The following is a 15,034-nucleotide window of genomic DNA, read 5'->3' as shown; positions in this document are numbered from 1 at the left end:
AATGTTGAGAGATGAAAGCACAGACGGAATAATTAATTTATGATTTTTAAACCGTCAAATAATGAAATGAACGGTTTAATTTTTTATTTTTTAAAGCGAAAAGTATCATAATAAGAAGTATGGTCCCTGATAATTGAGCGATACAATAAATAACTTATGCTTTTTAAATTGTCTAATGATAAAATTTTCGGTTTAGATTTGTTTTATAGAAGCAAAAAGTACCGTTGTAAAAGTCCGCCGTAACGTGACACCAAGTGTTCAGTAATGCCATTGTATTCCATTCTTGTACTTCATTTCAATAATCTTGAGCATCATGCTAAAATTGTTGAACATTCTATAAAAATTACAAAATCTATGTCCTAGGCTCTGCATCCATGATTTCTTATGTGTACTAAATTCTATGTACTATGATTTGTCTAGTAACCAGAAATAATCTATCAATCACTTGGCAAAACACAAAAGAACTGAAAGAAAAACCAACACCCCATCTGCTTCCATATAATTCATACACCATTGTCTCCTGAAACTCGAATCCTCGACCATTTGAAGTTGTTTCCAGGAGAAGAATCTTAACTTCCATCGATCCTCAACCCCTGCACCACTATTCTACAATCCTACTACATTCTAAACCGTAATACCTAGAAATAATCCGACAAAGGTGTTCAACAGTCCCTAACAACGGGTAATCCGACCAAAGTGTTCAACAGTCCCTAACAATATAAACACAAACAAAAAGATTCACCGACACATAAGACTACCTGGCTGTACAACTAATTAGACCACGAGTATGATTCGCAGACATGCTATCTGTATACCACATTTGCATAATGAGCCAGCTACTGATATATCATAAAAGATTGGGATGTCCATCACAGAATAACAAGAAATACAAACTACAAAGCAACTTAACAAGTAACAACATGTGCATACTGCAGAGAGTCAGACATTTTCAACAAATTAACATGCAAAAAAAATTGTAAGAACCACGAACTAGCACTTCTAGTTTCATAAGAGATATACACCTCATACAAGGAACCCGCTCAATGCTTGGTGGAGGGCTGATATAAGTTTTTCAAATCTTCTTGGAGACCAAAAGGGCAGGACTGACACGACAATATCAAAGGCAAGAGCAGCCAAGGGCAACTGTGCTTATAACATGCAGTCAGTTCTTGCTGGCAATCTTCTAAAGAAATTGAGCGGTACAGAAGGAAGCTTGTAGCGGAACCTTGGATGTCTCAACACATAGAACCCGGTAAGAAGGGCCACAACTTGGAAAGGAGTGACATAGAGAACAATAGCAGCAACCAAACAGAAAATAACAAACAGAGCTGTAGCTCTAGGATCTCTCCAGCTAAGCAAAGACTGCAGCCTCTCCCCCTGAGTTGCCAAATCACCAACCACGGTCTGGATCCTCCCAGCAATACTTCTCAAACGATCATATCTCATTCTAACCATGTCAGCAGGACGTGAAGTAGGAAATGTATCAAATTCCTCGTCCAGTTCATCAGGATGTGCATTATCAGCACAAGAGAGGCGAGTGTCCATGTGAGGAGGATGTCTTGGCCTCCATCTGTAGTACCAAACTCCAATCAAGAAGAGGTAGAGGAAAATAGTTGGTAGTATCAGTTCTGGATATAATACCAATATCAAGAACAAGATGTGTATTAGCACAGTGGTTATGGGATTCTTCCAGTTGCAAATCTGGTCAAACCATTTGCCAACAGCAATCAGTCCACCGAAAACTGCCATTATTCTAAAGAAATTAGCTTTACTCCTTCTCATACTCCACATGTGAGATCCAACATCAAGCATATACTCCACCACCTCTTTTCTAAGAGGCGGCTCTGCACGACTAAGCCTCATGGACATAATCTGAGTGGCCTGGTGCCTCAAACTATCGAGCTGACTAACAGTTAATGGATTAACATAATGCATCTTCGGTAACAGTGGTTGAGAGTACATGTTCATCATATTTAGCAAAGAAGAGCATGTGAATCTTACAGCCAAATGAATTTCACCCATTTTCTTGACACCAGTTGGATGCAAAACCAAAAGCGGATATGAATGTGTGTAAACCCTATCTGTTTCAAGCGTAGACAGGCGAATCCTAACCTTTCCAATCCGTGAATCCCTTGCTCCACCAGCCTTGTCCCCTCCATGAAGATGACAGTTATCAAACACTCCAACAGTTACAACGGTGCACGGATCAGAAACTTCCCAGGTATACTGCTCATTCCACTTAGGGGCAGCACTATCAATGATTGTCCTTGTTCGGACCCACTTCTGGCCGTACTTGGCAACACAGTAAGCATCGGTTGTTGCCCTCCCATCTTTTGATTTCATCGGCTGTAAACCCTGAGCATTTAGAATTCCCACCTCAAGAACCCCGATGCTGGACTTCCACAACTGTTTTGCAGTCGGTCTAAGATCACTACTGTAATGCGTGGATTCATCCAAAACATGATAACCACCTTCCAGACAGATTCTCATATGAATCCTACTTGAGAATTTAATCTCCTTCTTCTTATCTCCCTCGGTAATAATGACATGCTTCTCAAGTGTGTACCACTTAGTATGCAGTGGTTTATTATCTAATCTCCTGTCCACATACTGCAAGGGAATAGCACACCGTCCCAATACTTCATCCTTGTTTGGTGCAACTCTATCTTCCACGCTCAATATTAAAGGCTCTTCAAATGGTTCCGCTGCTACAAACATAAGATCTTCATTCCACATTGGATTGATTGATTTGCTCATAGAACTTCTTGTTCTTAGAGCTTGGTTTCCTAGAATAGCCTTTACAAATACATCCGGAAACCTTGTTTTATCGGTGGGAATCAAGTCCTGTGCTTCAATCACATTGACCCTGAGGTACCAAAGCTTGGGTGAGAGATACACCTTTGAGCGAATGCTTGAAAGGCTGTCAGCACCACCAACAGTCGCAGCATCCGAATGCCATGCTTCAGGAAATGCTTCATCGGCTTGCGTACCCCACCAGACGGCCAACATGAGCTCGCCCTTATGTTTGTTCCCGTTCCTATCTTCCAGTCTATACCACTGTGCAGCGAGAGGACTGTCCGGAGGAACCCGCTTAGGGACCTCATTGAGATCAAACAGAACCCGGCCCATGAAATCATCCTTGACGATATCCTTGTCCTTTACAGTGACTTCCAACACTGAGGCCTGAATCCGATCCTTTGAAAAGGCAAAAATCTGCAACCATTCAGGGTTTGATCTCTTCTCAAAATGACGAGTTGTACCCTTATAATTTCCAAGCTTAACTTCAACATACGGGTCACAACTACCGGTAAGATCCTTGGCTGGTAAATCTCTTGCCTTGACAACCCTAACATAAAGGTACTGCATTTGCTCGACAAGGTCATAGGTACTTGTAAGCTTATCACCAGTGGCCTTTCCACCACCAAGGTGAGGTTTAGTCTCCTTGAGGGAGAAATCTTCATGTGGAGGTCTCTGCATCATTTCTCTGTCCAATATACCAAACAAATCGAACACAAATCACAAAGATCGAAACAAGTAATCCAAGAAGCAGGCAATTTAGAAATCCAAACTTATCAAAGAACTAAATTTTATCAAAACCAGCTACCTAAAAAATTTCAAAAAAAATGAGCAAGATTTTAGAAACTAAAAAAAACAGTAGAATGAGATAATAAAGGAAAATCAAAGTAAAGAAATAAAGTTAATAGTAGATACCAGAGAAGTAAAAGCTGCAATTAAAAACTTCAGATCTGAGGGATATTCACTCAACCCTGCAAGTAAAACATAACTTAACTTAACAAACTGAACTGCAATGTGTGTGTGTACGTAAAGCAAGAGCGCGTGGGGGATAATACTAATTACATTACCCTAAATTACAAGGATAAAAGCATAGAAACAGGGTACACTTAAGTGAGGAATAAAGAATTAAAGCTAATTAATGCATAGTTAAGCAATGATATAAAACCCTGGATAGATTAGAGAAATAAAATGAATAAACTCACAATGCAGTAAGATTCACATATATGGAGAGAGAGAGAGAGAGAGAGAGAGAGAGAGAGAGATGTACATACCAGGAGAGAGAGAGAGAGAGAGAGAGGGAGAGAGAGGAAGAGAGAGGGAGAGGGAGAGAGAGGGAGAGAGAGAGAGATGTACATACCTGGAGAGAGAGAGAGAGGGAGAGAGAGGTGATAAGGATGGAGGAGGAGAGATTGTAAGAATGAAGGAGGTAGTTGCTTTATGGTTTTTAGGATCTATCAAAAATTGGTAGAGAGAGAGAGAGAGTAAAGAGAGAGAGCACAAAAGATAAAGGTGGAAAAAGACTGAAAATGACGGAGGGAGGGGGGAGAGTGTGCGAGGATTCTAGAGAGAGAGAGAGATGGATGAAGAATATCTAATAGAATACACTCGCCGCACCATTACAACCGGACCCTTGTCTATGACTTCGGCTTCCACTGTAAACCCGGCTCTACACGTGCCACACAACTTTGGTCGGACCCCGTGTGCCATCTTTCCTACCTACCAAGTGCGCGGACTTAAAATTATTACTCCTCCGTCCCTCAATTATTAACACTGTCGCTGTCGGGCACACGTTTTAAGATGAATAAAAAGTATTATTTTATTTTTATTTTTATTTTAAAAAAATTGTGAATAGTAATAGAATATTTAAACATTTATTTAGAAAAATAATTTTTTTAAAAAAAATAAAGAATTATATTTTTAAATTATCTTAAAATGCGTGTCGAATACTCTTCCAAAAACGATCACAATTGAAAGGGACGGAAGGAGTACTATAATTTCTTCATTTTCTTTATGACCGATGGGGAGCATGATTTCCAAAATCGGCCCATAAAACTACGAATCGATAATTTAATTGATTAGTTCTAATTTTTCAATAATATAAATATATTTTTTAAGTAATTACTTATGATTTAAATATCCGTATCAGCTATTAATATTAAATTATCTTAAACTTTAAAATAATGAATTTAATGAATTGAAATTTATCACCAATTCACCACTTAATACGCTTTTTACAACGGTGCTCTCTATTTATTTATTTTTGAAATTCTCAACAGGGATTACAATAATACGTGTCACGGAAAATAATTTTATTACAGAAAAATATAGTATTTGAAATTTTTTATAACAATAATGAAAAATCTTGGCATTAGTAAAAGCTAAAGGGCATACTGAAATGCATATGGAGCAGCATTGTAAAATGTCAAATCCAATTGCATAAAGGGATCGTGATGTTTTAGAATTACATGAGCTAAATGAAAAACTACACATGCATGTATGGACCTTTTTACATATGACATTTCACTTTTACCCGAAACAACATGAGTTCTAGAGCTTTACAAGATGATTGTATCGACCACTGGTACAAAATTGGGTCAGCTAGCTGATAAGAAACACAACTGAGTATGCAAACTCTGTTCAGATTGACAGATAGCTCAATGTTGGTGAAGCGAAGAAGCGTGAGTTGCTTGAGCGGAATGACCTGTCCACAGGTTCAGCTTCAGTACCATCAGCTGCAGTATGGCCTCTCACTACGCGATGCTCTTGTAGTATGCACATCAGAGCTTCCTGAATCTCCGTCATTGGGGGTCGGAACTCCTTCTGAGGCTGATCAATTAATTGCATTCAGATAAGCAGAAATATTAAAAGCTTATCTTTTTTATAACATGGAGAGAAACTAGACTAACTTTAGTTTTCTACTTTAATCGAAGAATCTACATAGATCTTCAAATATAGTTCTACATGATGTTGGAGTGGTTGATGGTTTAGTATTGGAGATAATAGGTACTGAACTTTTAATACAGAAAAAATAGTGTGAAACTTGCCCGAGAACCATATTTTCTAGAGATGGTGTATTTGCATTATATGTAGCCATACCTGAATGCAAAGCGATATGATATCAGCAAAACGAGAGAGAGCCTTAGATGGAATAGTCCTTTTGATAGCTGGGTCAACCATCTGTTCCAAAGATTCATTGTCATGCAGCTGAGACGAAGCCCAATTCACTAATGCCTGCTCTGCTCTTGGTTTTGAACTGTTTAAGAAAAAAAACATTACAAGGAAACATGACAGAAAAGAAGGACGAGGATTCTAAAAATTAGGACGTGTCTGAACCTGTCAAAGGGCCTCCTTCCAGTTAGAAGCTCTAGGAGCAACACCCCGAAAGCGTATATATCGCCCTTCATGTTACTTATCCCAGATTGGATGTGTTCTGGTGCAATGTAACCAGTATCACCAATAGCCATTTCCGAAGCCTGATTGAAATAGCGTCAGATTTTGTTTATTAGTTTAAAAGTATTAGTTAGCAATAAGTTGTGTTTCTATGTTTTCACTGCCTAATCATGCTTTCACTTTGGCTGGAGCTTCTGACAGCAAGACAAGGAAAATAAACTATGTTGTGCTAGTTTTTGTTATCTTTGTCCAAAATTATACTGTTTTTGAAATAATTTCTCTCGTAATACCACATGCTGTATGAAGGCAAAAAATATGATAGTCAAAAAATTTACCTTAATTTTTATCTTGTTGCTTGTAAGAGGCTTTAGAACAGCTAGCCCAGTATCACAGATATGGGGCATAAGATCCTCATCAAGTAATATGTTAGCTGCCTTTAAGTTGCTGTGAGCAATAGGAGGCATGCATGTTGTATGCAAATAGCTGGAAACATCATATATAGATGAAAAATTAGTCAAGAACTGAAACAGGAAGGTTGTCTGCATTCAGAGTTAAAACAATATGATCATATGAAGATGCATAGATCCTGATTTTTCTTATTGCAGAATTATCGAATGCATGCCTGCTTCGAGATATCAATTTGCAAATTGAACATTCCAGTTACCTTCATTGAGAAGAAAGATTACTTACTTCAACGCGCGAGCTACCCCCAGTGCAACTCGAAGGCGAAGGCCCCAAGATAGAGGCATGTAGGACTCACAATGCAAAGCATCATCCAAAGACAAATTTCTAACATGCTCGTACACAAGGATATGCTGTCCATGCTCTACACAATAGCCAACAAGTTTTACAATGTTTGGGTGCCTCAAACGGGCTACATTCCATATCACATCAAGAAATTTTTCTTCTTCATGCAGGGCCAGAGCTACTGTATTAACATTCTTCACAGCAAAAATCTTGCAGAAGATAGAAACATAATCAACTTCAGTAATTTTTTTGAGCAAATAAGTTTTAGAAACATAGAAGGCTTAGTTCGAAGTAAAGTACTTGTCCACCGGGGAACTCTGCTCTGTAAACAGCACCCAAAGATCCTTCTCCAAGAAGGTTCTTTTCGCTAAAGGAATCCGTTGCTGCTTGTAGCTCTGCCACACTGTAAATCTTTGTACCTATTGGGATTCTGCTTTTCCTAGAGAAACTTCTCCGAGACATTCTCACAGTTCTGGTTCGAAGAGGTGGCAAATACTTTGGATCAATCAGAGGAGGAGAACTAATAGCTGATACTTCTGAGCTATCCTCTGGAGCAGTGGAAGAGGAGAACTCTTAAACCAGCACAAAGAATTAGTCAGATTATATATTAATATGCTGTTGTAATGTAGCCTTCCGAAATAAGAAAGACAAGAAGAAAAAAAATTAATGTCACCTCTTGCTGTACTGACTGGAAGAGACTGCCACGAGCTATGACTTCCCTCCAAGCGTCTCAGACTTTTTCTCCTTTGTTGAATACGGGCCACAGCAAAGAAAGCTGCACAGGCTGCCAGAAGAGTAAACCCACCAACTATAGAAGCAATTCCACCAGGACCAAGTCCTTTTTGTTTGTGCTTGTGTGTATGATGAGATGGATAACTCTCAACAGCACTTGACTCAGTGGATGGTGGACTAGTGATGTTAGGCGTGGTATCCAACGGGAAAAACCAGGGTGGATAATTTTCTCCTCTGTGGAATTTATTTCCCCCAATCCTAAATTTTGACAAATCACATAAATCAATGACAAGTATACCTGTAACTTTATATGAACAGAAATTAAACTAGGGATCCTGCTTCTTACCATAGGTTCTCAATAGATTGAAATGTCTCTGGAATGACACCACTAAAGTTGTTATCTTGGATATCCCTGGTAACAAATATGGTGAGTTCACAGAAATACATATGAAACACATTCAAATAATAGGTATAAGAAGCTTTCACAGATAAAGCGTACAGATCAGAGAGTGGGAGGTTAGACAGAAAGATAACTGATCCACTAAATCCATTGCTTTCTAAGTACCTGCAGACCAGTCAAAGTAAATTAGAAGGCCTCTAAAATACTGCAAAAGACTGCCATTATATATGATTTGATCAAGGTGAGGAAGACTCACAGTCTGGTCAGATTTTTTAAAGATCCAAATGAACTGGGTAGATCTCCGCTAAAGTTATTGTATGACAAATCCCTGAGACGATAGATTGATTTTTTTTAATCAACGACTATATTTTTTTAGTACAATGTCATCATTTAAGAGATTCCAGTAGAGGAAACAGGATTATAAATACTATTTTTTCACTTTCCATTGCAGCTACAGTTATAGTAATTCTTACTTCCCTCTGGTACTAAATCATTGCATCAATGTAGCTTTTTCCTTCTTTTTTCCCCTAAATTTATCCACATAGATTCACTGTATATGCTAAAAAGATTTTTGATTGTTGTATATACCTAAGCACACATCCCATAATTAACATGAAGGATCAATGAATAAAACTATATATATTCGTCTTTCTGTTGTATTAAATTAAAGAATATTTCAGAAGTAGTAGATAGCAAGGCCTGGAAATATTACCATTTTTTCGAACATGGAATATATATTTTTATTAAAATCATTTATCAGCACAAGTCTGATGCAGCTAGGAGTAGTAACTAGTTCTGCAGCAACTGAGCCACCACTAATTTATCATGCAAACTATATTTTGCATATCTCTACCAGTCTATTGACTGTGCTTTTTAAATACAAATAATAGGAGGAAGAAGAAATCCTACATTTCTTTGAGATTTATGAGTCCTGTGAAAACGTCTCCAAGTGGTCCAGATAGTGAGTTGTGGCTTAGGTTCCTGTCGAGAAATATAAAGTTGAGGTTATCATATTCTATCCGAATGAGCAAATTTAAGCCATAAACGGACAATGAACTCACAGTTGCCGAAGATGTTTCATGTTTGTCAAGGAGTACGGCATGTTCTGGCTGAAATTGTTGTCAGCCAAGTTTCTGAAATAAAGTGAAGGGAGAGGAAAATATAAATACTGAAACTATGTAGATGAATAACATGATCGTTAAAGAGATGCCTTACAAGTGTGTGACATTAGCTGGTAAGTTGTACGGAATTTCACCCTGAATGTGGTTTGAGCTAATATCCCTGATAGAAATGTCAAATGAACCAAAAAATGTCTTAAATATCAGCATTTCAAATTTATACAAATCTTGTTTTTCAGAATAACTTACAGCTGCTTCAAGTTAAGAAGATTGGAGAGCTGGACCCCTAGGCTACCACCAAGCTGAAGCCCAGGAATTATACTGCAAGTCAATGATGTTAATGGTAAGTAATTTATTTATGCTTTAATCAAGTTAATAGAGCAGAACATAAATTAGAATGGCTGTCTTTACAGGTGAATAACTGATGAGCCGTTGCAGGTAACTCCTGCCCATGATTCTCCACATGGATCCCCACCCTCTGTCTTCCATCCCTTGAGCTGTGATGGAATATTCAGGGTTCTGTACAGTTCTTTAAGAGCTTTGGCTGCACAATTTAAGCCAGAAAACCAGCAAGTCCAACTGAATGTTGTTAATCTTTTAGTGTAAAACTTTTTAGCACAAAACTGAGGAGTTCAACCAATGAAGTTCTTATCTACTCGACACCTATAACCACCATGTCAAATATAACAAACCTAGCATGAAAAATGATCATTGAGATTGCTTAACCTTAAATTTGCTCAATCAGTACTAGAACTAGACCATGAACATTGCTCTATTTTGAAGCCAATTATTTGTGCTGTCTTTTAAAACGATCAGGGATCAGACATTATACAGATATCATATTAACTACTAACAACAAAAATGCAGCAGGAATTAAATTGGCACATCCTAATTCCTAAGTTCCCAATACTCATCCATTCACCATTAGATCCTCAATCAAGATCCTTCCTGATTATTGTAAGTTTGGCCGACATTTCGTATATAGCTATAATCAATAAGCAGAATATTCATTTTCACTCATGATCTCAACATTACTATGACCGGTTCATGTCACTTTACTGCTCAAGTCAAATTACGAACTCTGCTCTAAATATTACCGTCACAACATACAACCAAAACAATTAACCTTCAATCGACAACGTCTACTTTCACCAAACTTCATAACAATGATAGAATTAAGCAAGACAGTATCGAGAAACACATTGTAATTCGTAAAAAACTCTGAAAAACGTACCATCGAGAGGATCAGTTTGAGCCGAAGCGTGCAAAACTAGAGCGAACAAGACGATAACAGCGAAGCACAACAAACGCTTGATAGACATTCTTCACAAACACCGGAAAGATCAAGTGCTTATACTATATCAAAACGACGTAATCTCTCCTGATATGAAATGAGACAAAGTGAAAATAGAGAAGAGAATCAATTGAATGAGCAAGAAACGAAAATATAAAAAGAACGACGAGGATATATAATTAAACTGTAACAACTACAACTACGAGAAGTAGAGAGATAGTAAAAGTAGAGAACAAGAAAAGCATCAAACTAGAGCAGGCATCAATCTTGAAGAACAAGCAGTGTAAATCAGATTAACTTGTCAACTATAGATACTTGATTACGAGTCCATAAGAAGGCGGTGATGATGTATATGAAATGCATATACACAAGAATGCTTACATACATGAATACGCAGAATGTATTGATGAAGAAACATCAGAAGCGCGAGCGAGCGAGAGAGAGAGAGAGAGAGATCAGAGAGAGAGAGAGAAGTGGCGCGCAAAAGAGAGAGGAGAGGGGGAGTGTTGGTACAAATATTGTGAAGAGGGAAAGGGGGTTTTGTCTTATTTGCCACGTCGGCGAAAACGGTTATGTAGTCGCAAAGTGTGTGAGCATCAAAAATTCTCCCCCGTCCGACGTGGACTGGGAATCACTTCTCTGCAAGCACTAATTATGTTAAGAAATGGAATATATATTTAAGTAACCGGTTCATTTAAAATATTACGATCGTAAATGAACACCCGAACGTGATCTTTATTTAAAACTCCCCCTCATATGACCACAATAAATATAACCAATAATAATATTAATAACAACTATTTAAATTAAACAATTAGGGGTGGGAGGACTCGAACTCGAGTCTCTCCGTAAACCGAGCTGCTAGATAAATACCCAAACATGATCTTATACATTTTAACATCCCCGTCATACAAGATGTTTCGCTACGATTGATAACGACAAATACAACCAATATTAATATCGATACCAACAACAAATATTTAAATTAAATAAAAGGGCGGGACTTGGGACGACTCGAAACTGTGTCTCGCCCTAGACCGAGTTCTGATACCGTGCTAAGTAATCAGTAGCTCTAAAATCTTATGATTGTAGAGAGAGGGTCGAACATGATCTTATACTCTTTAAAATAAGAACCGATTATATTAAGAAAAAAAAAGTAAAAGTTAATATCGGCGTTTTATAATGTTATCAATAATAAATAAAACAAAATTATTAGAACAAATTAGAGTATATTATAAAACGTATATATTGGAACAAATAAGAGGAAACAAGGATGGCCGTGACGTACAATAATTTTCAGAATAGTGGCCAAATTTTCAAGTTTTTAAAATAATGTACTACAATTTTTTTCGCTTTTTAAAAACTTAGAGATTGTTAAATCCCCTTACGTTTTCCCTATCAACTAATATATTTAAGACGTAAATTATAGAATGAAATGATGACTGTACTTTGCAATTATTTTTAATATATTCTGACTACTCAAATTTTCAAGTTCTCAAAATAATGGCCTATATTTTTTTTGCTTTTTGAAAAATTGAGATCGTTAAATCCTCTTACGTCTTCCCGCTTAACTAATATATTTAAGGCGTAATTATAGAATGAAATGATGATTGTACTTTACACATATTTTCAATATATTGTGCCTACATGTTTAAATTTTTAAAATAATGATATATTGTCATTGTGGGAGAGTTGTAGACGGTTTACTAGATTAATGCCGATATTTGGCGACGGTTAACAAATCGTTCTGTTATCACATTGTTTATGAGTTCTCAAAATGTGGATGTTTTTCTCTATATGTATGCTAAGTTTTGATTTGTGATTTTGTGTGAGGAGATTGAAAAAAGTGGAAGATAATTGATTTAATTATAAGGAGTGAAAAAGTTGATGATTATTTGAGTTGTGTTTATATTTATTTGTTTAGTGATATCATATATTTTAGTGGTAATAAAGGTGTAAATACGTGTAGTGATTAATGAAACCAACATTTTAAAAGGTGAAAAGATATGTTAGCAATTTATGAAAGTTTGAGCACTCATTTGAAAATACGTGTGAAGTATAGCCAACACCTTGTAATTTTCTTTTTAAATTTATTCGTTAATGACGAAAACTCAAGGGGAGTTGACGAAAAGCCATTATTTTGAAAGGAAGAAAAAAGATTGACCACGATTATAAGTTTTTTATAATTTGGTAATTATTTTGAAAATCGACCTAAAATATGTCAATAACTCTGTCATTTACTCAAAAAATAATAATATTTCATGTGCCCCGATTTTTTAAAATACAACATGCTCATTTAAAAGAAGAACTTTTAGTCATTTCAACAATTTCAGAATAGGTTAAACTTGAAATGACCGAAAAGAGAAAATTATGGGATATGTGATTATAAATTTACTCAGTGACAGAGACGACATTTTCGGATAGTAGGTTGGGTTCGTTTTCGTAAATGAGTTTGTTTTTTATTAAATTAAAAAGGTCTAATTATAAAGTTAGTAAAATGAGCTTAATATTTAAAATTGGTCACTGATCTGAAAATAATATCAAATAATTCACTTCACTGAACCGCTACGAGACACTCAAGATAACTACTCTAAAATTTAGTAACTAACGGCAGTTATAATATTTATAATTTAGAGTTATTACCTTTCTGATATAGCTAAAAAGAACTGTCATTTTACTATGTAAATGCCACATGAAATAATTCAACATAAAATCGTTTTCGTCATTAAAATTTGAAGAAAACTAACAGGATGTACGCACAATTGACTTTCATGACTTATATGATGTTGCTTTTAGATCAGTTACCGACTCGATATATTAAATTCATTTTATTGATTTAATTAATAATTAATTTTAGTTAAAATTAATTAAAACTAAATTTGCAATTGTAAAAAGAACCTTAAAATTAGGCCATTTTCAAAATATATCATTTTCGTGTCACTTCATAACTTTATCCAATTAAATTCGGATTGAAATTGGTGTATAATATTACTCTTAGTATAAAAATAAAACTTTGGCAATTAATGAGATTAAAATTGGATAGATTTTACGGCTTATTCGAATTCTTAAATATAAGAATGTAAATGAATACAAACGGAAGTAATTGAAGGTGAAAATGAAATTACTCACTTGCTCCGGATTAAAAAAAACCTTGAATAATGAAAGTAATTTCGCTAACATGCTTCTGAATTATGAACAAAGTATGAGATTGTCAATAATTTAAGGACTTAATTGTAGTATGCTTGAACCTTTTTTTTGACATGGAAATATCTAAGTCTTTACTTGTGCCAAAATGATGTCTAATTATTAAATTTCTCAGTAGTGTAGTGATTTTGCGTTCCTCCTGTTAATTTTTTCGTTAAATATAGCAGATTTTTGTATTTTATAAATATTTATTATTATAATTCATTGATAAATAAATAAAGTATTAGTTCCCCCAAATACTTAGGGTTCATATATAAATTCGTGTTTTTTGAGTTTGTAATTAAATGATGAAATTGAAGGTAGTGATAGATTATGAACGTGATGATCAATTATGTTGGTGTGTATATTGTGAACAAAAATGATTGGAAGTGGGCGGTACTATTGCGAGTACCATCGCGATCTATGGTCGACGACTATGGTACCTCGCCGAATTTAATAGATTTTTAGAGTAGAAAACGAGTGGGGGGAGAGAGATTAATGGGAAAAAGAGAAGTGGGAGAAGTGTGCGTTCAAAACTCGAACGAAGTACGGCGATTCGAACCGTAAATTTTAAAATTGTTATCTTTTGTTAATTATGTTTTGCAATTCATTTTGATTGCAGGACATGAAAATTTGAGATCAAGAACACCATCAAATTGTTTTCAATTCACAAGAATCATCAAAAACCCCAGTTTAAGAAAATTTTCCAGATTTCAGGTATTTTTTTTAAAAAATTCAATTAAAAAAACATAATTTCATTAACATTTAACAAGCAAACCAACGAAATAGACACACTAAATCACGAAAATATAGAAAAATTTATTAATTAACCATCACTTTTACACATAAATTTTTTAATTATGTTCTTGTAAAGCATTGTTGTTCAAAGTGAACAAATAATAAGAATATATTTACAATATTAAATATTTGTTGCTACCCTTATTTTTATAAACTCGGGATGAGGCTGTCAAAGAGTCTTAGATACATCAAGTAGGGGTGAACAAAAAAACTGAATAAACAGCAAAACGGATCCAACTCGCTCCCTATTTCAGCTGCTGACGGAACCGACCTATCCAAAACCCAAAGTTTAATTGGTTTAAATTTTTGTCAACTCGAATAAAATGATTTGGGTCAAGATTTAAAAATTTTAAATCGTTACAAACCCAACCCAATCCGATGTTATAATTATAATATTATTGTTTGAAATTTTAATTTATATATTTATTGTATTAATCAATATATTCAAAATAATATTATTATTTTACAGATAACACACTATAAATTATTGACTTTAAACTAGAAGAGTATATGATATATATAGTATCCAATAATATTTATTTTCAGTTAAATTACGAGGAATTACAAGTTTACTTC

At 35.5% G+C, this 15,034-nt stretch overlaps 2 protein-coding genes across 2 annotated transcripts; both read right to left on the bottom strand.

Annotated features, from left to right (window-relative positions):
• Positions 1–819: 819 nt before the first annotated feature.
• LOC141692940 (FT-interacting protein 3-like) lies at positions 820–4,352 on the bottom strand. Its single transcript, XM_074497903.1, has 3 exons — positions 4,154–4,352; positions 3,712–3,767; positions 820–3,484 (listed from the first exon to the last, which is right to left on the bottom strand). The coding sequence occupies exon 3, from the start codon at positions 3,478–3,480 to the stop codon at positions 1,150–1,152; it is 2,331 nt and encodes a 776-aa protein (XP_074354004.1). The 5' UTR covers positions 3,481–3,484; positions 3,712–3,767; positions 4,154–4,352; the 3' UTR covers positions 820–1,149.
• Positions 4,353–5,195: 843 nt separating this feature from the next.
• LOC141692942 (protein STRUBBELIG-RECEPTOR FAMILY 2) lies at positions 5,196–11,007 on the bottom strand. Its single transcript, XM_074497904.1, has 17 exons — positions 10,863–11,007; positions 10,418–10,564; positions 9,595–9,727; positions 9,433–9,504; positions 9,281–9,346; positions 9,127–9,198; positions 8,975–9,046; positions 8,322–8,393; positions 8,165–8,230; positions 8,012–8,077; positions 7,607–7,923; positions 7,234–7,505; positions 6,877–7,142; positions 6,522–6,669; positions 6,130–6,269; positions 5,893–6,049; positions 5,196–5,622 (listed from the first exon to the last, which is right to left on the bottom strand). The coding sequence occupies exons 2-17, from the start codon at positions 10,503–10,505 to the stop codon at positions 5,434–5,436; spliced, it is 2,196 nt and encodes a 731-aa protein (XP_074354005.1). The 5' UTR covers positions 10,506–10,564; positions 10,863–11,007; the 3' UTR covers positions 5,196–5,433.
• Positions 11,008–15,034: the final 4,027 nt, after the last annotated feature.

The sequence above is a fragment of the Apium graveolens genome, chromosome 10 (assembly GCF_009905375.1).
Source record: "Apium graveolens cultivar Ventura chromosome 10, ASM990537v1, whole genome shotgun sequence".
Classification (NCBI taxonomy): Eukaryota; Viridiplantae; Streptophyta; class Magnoliopsida; order Apiales; family Apiaceae; genus Apium; species Apium graveolens.
The sequence above is the reverse complement of the archived record's forward strand: the minus strand, read 5'-3'. Positions and strand labels throughout refer to the sequence as shown.

What these genes read in the sequence shown, in the direction of transcription:
- LOC141692940 (XM_074497903.1), bottom strand. Translation starts at nt 3,480, where the DNA reads ATGATGCAGAGACCTCCACATGAAGATTTCTCCCTCAAGGAGACTAAA.
- LOC141692942 (XM_074497904.1), bottom strand. Translation starts at nt 10,505, where the DNA reads ATGTCTATCAAGCGTTTGTTGTGCTTCGCTGTTATCGTCTTGTTCGCT. An exon ending in GCAACAAGATAAAAATTAAG is followed by an intron (nt 6,270 to 6,521) that starts GTAAATTTTTTG and finishes TATTTCAATCAG; the next exon opens with GCTTCGGAAATGGCTATTGG. An exon ending in TCATATCGCTTTGCATTCAG is followed by an intron (nt 5,623 to 5,892) that starts GTATGGCTACAT and finishes TTAATTGATCAG; the next exon opens with CCTCAGAAGGAGTTCCGACC.